We start from the raw sequence: 7,263 nt of genomic DNA on the forward strand, positions 1-7,263 counted from the left end.
TGGATGTATGAAAATAAAGCAATATTAAGAAGAGGAGAGATAGAATATAATTGGTTGTGAAAAAAAAATAATCAACTCATCATATTTATACATATTTTTCATTTATGTAGTTTCCCAAATTGTCCCTTACAACAGAAAAAAAACAATTATATTTTTGGATAATTTAGTAAATTATAATAAATAAATAATTAATTAAATTATAATAAAATAATTATAGCCGTTTGAACTTTGTTTGAACTTTAAGTTTAACGTTGTGTGAATTTAATGTATATTATATTCATGATGATGATTACATAGGTCAAAAGGTATTTGTAAAAAAAATTTAAACGTTGATTATGTTAAAAAAACAAAAAAAAAGGTGAATGATGATGTTTTCTTTTTTTTTAAATTAAAATGATGATGTTTTTTTTCATAAATAATTTTATATGTGAATCCGGTTCGAACCGGACCGGAACCGACGGTTAACCGCCGGTTCAGGTTCATTTTTTAACATTCACATGAACCTTAACCGGCCCTTGAACCGCCGGTTCCGGTTCAAAATTTTGAACCGCCGGTTTCGGTCCGTCTACAGTACGGTTCGGTTCCGGTTCGGTTTCGGTTAGAACCGAACCGGTGGCCATGCTGATTCCCAGCCCACTGAGCGGAACCAATAGTTTCTTGGTCGCAACCGGCTAAAGATAAAGTTCTATCAAATAGCATTTCTATGTGGTGGAATCTCCTTCGAGAATATAAAGTTTCATGAAGCTGATCTTCAGCTATCATCTAAACACGAATATCTTCATTTAAGAGAATATTCTTAGTGTAGAAAGTTTGAAATTCATGATCTTTTTCTCATGGATTCCGTAAAATTTCCCAAATAAATGTTTAAATAAAATATTCTGTGTAAAAAGTTTAAAATTTAGGATCTTTTGCTGCATGGATTTTGTAAGATTTCCTAAAGAAATGCTTAAATGAAGATTATGAGACAAAGACTCTATTCTAGTGCTACATGCAACAAAGATCGTGTCATTTTCTTCACCCGATAATTTTAGTCATTTGGGAGAAATTATGAAAACAAAATTTAGCAGTTACAGCAGAAAGAAAGCCAACAGCTTGTATATGAACTTTTGTTCTAAGAGTTTGGTGATTTTGTAAGTTTCTATAAGACTATAACTATACACAAGTTTGCGGGTCAAATTTTTCAAAATTTAATTTTCTTATCTTGAATTTTATTTATATTTTTAAATATATATACATTATAACTCTCTAATATTTAAAGTCTAACTCTACTTTTATCTTTATGTATTCAATGTTTAAATTCTAATCCTAATCCTTAGTTGAAATAAATGAATTCCATAATATGTTATGAAATTTATTTATAAATTCAAAATTTTGTATTTGATATAAAAAATAAAGAGTTAAATTTTATGAATTCATCTCTATGGATTCGAAGAAAACTAATCTATATTCAATTAAAAAAGGTAAAATTTTCAAATGAATTCCACAAACTTAAACATTTTAAAGTTTTATGATAAAACTCTTGATCCTTCTAACCTTCTAAACTTACCATGTTAATAATATTTTAGGAATAGAAATAAATGAATTTTTAATTTTGAAAAATTTATTCCAAATCTGAAAATTTTCATTTTCAAACAAATTATATCTAGAATTCATTCATAAATGAATTCCAAAATTTGAATCATTTATACCAAATGAAATGTAATTCTGTTTATAAGCATTAAAAAAATTAATTGAAAGGTATAATTACATAAATATATACTTTTAATTGGTAGGATATTTAAATATTATTATTAGATATACTTAATTTCTAAAAAGTTACAAAGTTTATTAATATATGAACTCTATTGATGAATGTTTTCATATTCAATTAATATTTTTTCAGTTAGAAATTTATTTACTTAATTATTATAGCATATTTATTATTTTAAATGTAATAATTCCATATTATATAACTCAAAAATAAAACTCACATCTGCATTTTCAAAAAAAAAAAAAAAACCTCAAAAATAACAAAAAAAAAAAAACTATTATTGTATAAAAATATAAAGGTACAACAAGAAGTATGTTTAGAATAAATGGCCCCACAAAAGTTCAACAAAACAGAAAGTCCAGACTGCAATTTGTGCTTCACAGTTGGTCCCCATCAGCTTTCATCTTTATTTCAAATATTTCTCTCTGCTCTTAAGCTTCATGTTTCTCACATTCATTTCCTACAGGCCAAATGTCTCCAAGTTTCCAGCTTTTCCTCTTCTTCGCCACCATAAGCTCCACCACGACGGCCGCTGCTATAGGTGTGAACTGGGGAACCACAGCTTCGCATCCACTTCCAGCGCCCAAGGTGGTGGAGCTCTTGAAGTCTAACAACATCTCCAAAGTCAAGCTCTTTGATGCCGACCCACTTGTTCTACAAGCTCTTTCTGGGTCCCATATTGGTGTCACTGTCGGAATTCCTAATTCCATGCTTAAAAGCTTAAACTCTTCCTTGAAAGCTGCAGAGAGCTGGGTCCATGATAATGTCACCCGCTACTTCTCCAGCGGTAGCAATGCAGTTCGAATTGAGTATGTTCTTTTTAATCACTCTTCCTTCCGTTTTCATATTGCTTTAGCTGCCTTACGTCCATAATTAAAGCCTAAGGGATATAGCTGCGTTTGGTTTTGTTCATCTTTTTTACTATAATTTTTTAATCTCCTTTCATGTATTAAGTTAGGGTTTGGATGGGACGTGTTATTGCTGATTTAGAAATGTCTTTGAAGATTGAGAGTACTTTCTAGCATACATCTTTCTGTTAGCTACATTTTATAGTTTGATTAAACTATATGGAAGTGCGCAACTTGAGGAGGACAAATGTGAGTGAATAATTTCTGATGCGTCTGAAAATTGATCATTTTGAATCAGTCTAATGTTAACCTAAATGAATTTCCGTAGACCCGTAGTGCCTTTCACTCAGTAAGAAGTGCTTTTCTTGGCAAAGCGAGGTTTAAACGAGTTCAATTAGAATGAATCTGAAGTTTTTTAGCCTTGTATTCTGAAACTGATGTGAAAATAAGAGGACACTAGACTTTTTTAAGGCAAATTTGCATACCGTAGAGAGTAGTCCTTTTGCTCCTGCTACTTGTAGTCCAAATGCCAAAGATGCACCAACAGTTGAGTAAGGATTTATTAAAATATGATAAGTAAAAAATTGTTGTCCAATGTTGTGACTGTGTGTTGGAGGTGGATAACAGTAAGTGTTGTTGGTATGATTCTCAGTGAAGTGGAGGCCTTCAACAATTACAAAACTTTGGTTCAAGCCATTCAGAACTTGTTAATAAGGAATTGGGAGGTCAAAGTGCAACATATTCTCCATGAGACTAACTATCAGCAGATTGGATGGCAAACTATTGAACACAACAAAAATTCAGGTGTCTACTACTTTGTAGACCAACTTGAAGGCTCTCTCAGTTTTGCTAAATCAAGATTTTGTAGAGTAGCTGCTCATAGGAGGTGTATTAGTCTTGGGCTGATGCCTCTGTGTGTAACCAAACAAAGAAAGGGTGTAGTGCCTTTGTGTCACATATATGGTTCCATTTGTTGTAGTGTTCTTTTACAAGTTCAGGTTTAGGTAGCATTAGGGATATCATTTGGGCTGGGTGAAATTGCCTTCTCTAGTTGGGACTGTTTTATTGGTTTATGGCGCAGTCTCTGTTCCACTATGTGCTACTATTGATGCCTTCACTTTTCCTGAAAATTGAGAAATTGGGCAGTGTACTGTATTTGAGTCTTTTATCACCTTAGTTTTACTAAGCATGGTCTTTTCTCAGCTTGCTATTGAAATTGTATGTTGCACTTCGTATTCTGCACCAATTAAGTAAGCTCTTATAGTAGTCTTTGTTTCAACTTTTCAAAAAATAAAAAATAATCCTTTCAGAAAAGAAGAATGACAATAGGCAATATGATAACAGACTCAATGTTAGTTAAGCTCTAGGTAAACTATTTAAAGAAGTGAATTAATAATTATTCATTCTGAGATCATTTTATGATAAGATTCTTTTTGATATCAAGACTATATTGCTCCACCTTTTGTTTTTGCATATATAGTTCCGTATGTTCTTTTCATGTTCATGTTAGGTTTTAGTTTATTCTATACTCCAAGGTACCAGGACTTGCTTGTTTGCACTTGTGTCCTTCCTGGTCATGTATCTGACATGTATTTTGCTCAAACATGAAGACACCGTGTCTGAGGCATGCCTGAGTTACTGTTATTATTTTAATTTTTGGGACACAGCAACAGGACAGTAGGATACTCATCTCTTCACATAATGAGCTGATGTTGAGGGTGTCTTGTTCAATGATTAAAAGTAAGATTATAAACAATATTTCAGGATGAGGACAGTATTGAAGTTGTATCGAATTGGTATTTCATGGTGCTTTTTATTTTAACTTTGGGGGTAAAACAGTTTTATACTTATTTTGTTTCTGGGGAGAAGATGACAATGGTAAATGCTTCCCTATGAGTAGACATCACAAATTGATATACTTCCTTCCTGTTTTCAAGAACTTCTGATTGTATAGTATAACTTATGGTGCCTGAAATAGAATGTTATATTTATAGATGATCACTAATGATTTGTGCATTTCAATCAAAGCTAATTCAGAAAACTTGCCTTACAATGACACAGACAATCTCTTCCCTCTGCATTGCTTGCTTTGTTGGTTGAAGCAAATCTTCTGCTTAAGTCTTCTGTGTAGGATATGCTTGAGATTGTTGTTTCATTTTTATTTTATTTTTATTTTTTTATGTACTTCTAACCAAATTATACACAGATATATTGCTGTGGGAGACGAGCCATTTCACCTGAGTTATAATGACCAGTTCCATCCCTTTGTAATTGGGGCAGCCATCAATATCCAAACAGCTTTGTCCAGGGCAAACTTGGCAAGCCAAATGAAGGTTGTAGTTCCATGCAGTTATGACATTGTCCAGTCAGAATCCAGCCTGCCTTCCAAAGGAATTTTCAGGACTGACCTTAACAAAACTATGATTGAACTCCTCACATTTCTCAGAAAGCATCACTCACCTTTCTTTGTGACCATCTCCCCGTTTATTTCTTTCCATCAAAACAAGAACATCACCCTTGACTTTAGTCTCTTCAAAGAAGGTGCTCATCCTCGTAATGATGGCCGCAGAACTTATAAAAACACCTTCGACCTAAGTTATGACACTGTGGTTACGGCATTATCAAATGTTGGATTTCCTGAAATGGACATTGTTGTTTCAAAGATTGGGTGGCCTACAGATGGAGCAGCCAATGCCACTTCATCCATTGCAGGGACCTTCATGAAAGGCCTGATGGACCATTTTCATAGCAAATCAGGAACACCACTTAGGCTGCGGGAACTGCCGCTGGAGACGTACATATTTAGCCTTTTAGACGAGGATCAAAGGAGCATAGTGGCAGGAAACTTTGAGAGACATTGGGGATTGTTCACTTTTGATGGCCAAGCCAAATATCGAGTCGGTTTCGGCCAGGGTTCAAAGAACCCAGTAAATGCACAGAATGTTGAATATCTTCCTCCCAAGTGGTGTGTTGTAAACAATAATAAAGACTTGTCTAATGCAAGTGCAAGAGCCTTGGATGCATGTTCAGTTGCTGATTGTACGGCAATTTCTCCTGGCGGATCTTGTTTTAACATCAGCTGGCCTGGGAATATATCTTATGCATTTAATAGCTATTATCAGCAACATGATCAACGGGCAGGTAGCTGTGATTTTGGGGGATTGGGTTTGATCACAACAGTTGAGCCATCGGTGGAAAACTGTAGATTTTCTATTCAACTTCGTACTTCTCATGCGAACTCCTTATCTGGGTCTTATTTTTCCCAATGGATGATCTTGTTAATGGTACAGGGGTATTTGCTTTTACTAAATTTCAGATAACAGATAGATTTGTGGCGCTTTTGTCTCTCTTTTTTGTTTGCCTCAGGTCTGTTGCAGTGCATCATTATTTATAACATTGGACGAAGGTCGGAAAATGGTTAGAGGTTCAGTCTTTATGTTTCACATCTCCAGGTTTATGTCAAAGCTAACCCTTCCTCAAAATGCTATTCTTCTTTTTCCCCTCGCCGAAAAAAAAGCTTGGTGAAATGGTAAGCAAGGTCCTGAAATTTCCTTCAAATATCAAACCCCAGGACCTGATTGTAGTTCGACTCGCTCTAGATAATACATTATGGAAAGGAAAGCAAGTCACAACACCCTTAATAGTAACATTCCATTATCATTGCCTACTCTCTTAAATCAGGCCCAAGTCCAACAACCCGATATGAATATCCCCTAGTCGTTAAAAAGAAGGTTTAATTGAGTTTACATAGAAGGGACATAATCATACTGTTCATCTTTTCTTTCAGAATATCAATGTCGCCCTAATTCCTTTCAAAGGCATAAAATGTGAATGCATAAAATATTTTTCGTAACATCTTAAATAAGCATTTCACTTTCTTACGCCTTTCGACTCAACAGAATTAACAAATGCCACCAATGTAGATATGTAGGAAAAATGTGCTGATTAATTTTCTTTCAAAACAAATATTTAGATTTCTTAATAAATTTATAATAATTTCATTGTTTAATTTAAAGCACTTTTAATTTTATTAATTTGCAATTGACTGATTTCTCCCACAACTTTTAATTTTTCTAAATCTTACAGTAAAACTTAATAATAAGAAACTTAAACTTGAAATACCAATTCTTCCAAAAACCTGAATCATCCGACTCAATCTGTCATAAACTGAGGCTACAGTCAGTGGTCCTTGAGTTAAATCACAATCAAAGTCGTAAATACCTTACGCAAACATCAACTAAAGCTTCAAGGGACTACCATTTACCCAAAATTAGTAGTTCGATTTCTCTATTTTATTAATCATCTTCATTGCGTCGTCATAATCACATGGATGAGTAATATTTACATTAAATCCCAAATTTGAGTTCAACCGGGGAATTATCTATAAACAAAATTGGAAAAAAAAAAAAAAAAGGATTGACCTAAAATAATTTGACAAAAGTCCAATAAAATTACAAATCCAAAATTCAGAATAAAATTTGAAAAATATACAATATCACATTTTAAGAAACACTTAATCGACTTGTTTGCCCTATGGAGCTTTCCAAACAGGTCTGACCCAATCTAGCATATTTAACAGACATGCAAAGCTTAGCCCAGCCCAAACTCAAGTTCAAGACTAGTTCCATTTTAACCAAAAAAAAAAAAAAAAGCCGAAATTGCACG

The 7,263-nt window shown here is 33.6% G+C and overlaps 1 protein-coding gene across 1 annotated transcript; it reads left to right on the top strand.

The window, feature by feature from the left end:
- The first annotated feature begins 2,111 nt into the window (after positions 1-2,111).
- On the top strand, positions 2,112-6,041 carry LOC105639542 (O-Glycosyl hydrolases family 17 protein). The gene is made up of 2 exons (XM_012223621.4): positions 2,112-2,559; positions 4,805-6,041. Exons 1-2 carry the CDS (start codon positions 2,222-2,224, stop codon positions 5,916-5,918), a joined length of 1,452 nt encoding a protein of 483 aa, XP_012079011.1. The 5' UTR covers positions 2,112-2,221; the 3' UTR covers positions 5,919-6,041.
- Positions 6,042-7,263: the final 1,222 nt, after the last annotated feature.

The sequence above is a fragment of the Jatropha curcas genome, chromosome 9, assembly GCF_041381405.1.
Source record: "Jatropha curcas cultivar XTBG-Jc1 chromosome 9, XTBG_Jcur_1.0, whole genome shotgun sequence".
Taxonomy (NCBI): Eukaryota; Viridiplantae; Streptophyta; class Magnoliopsida; order Malpighiales; family Euphorbiaceae; genus Jatropha; species Jatropha curcas.

Bases quoted from the DNA above. Each gene is read 5' to 3' on its own strand.
- LOC105639542 (XM_012223621.4), top strand. From the start codon at position 2,222: ATGTCTCCAAGTTTCCAGCTTTTCCTCTTCTTCGCCACCATAAGCTCC. The intron at 2,560-4,804 runs GTATGTTCTTTT...AATTATACACAG, and splicing joins AGCAATGCAGTTCGAATTGA to ATATATTGCTGTGGGAGACG.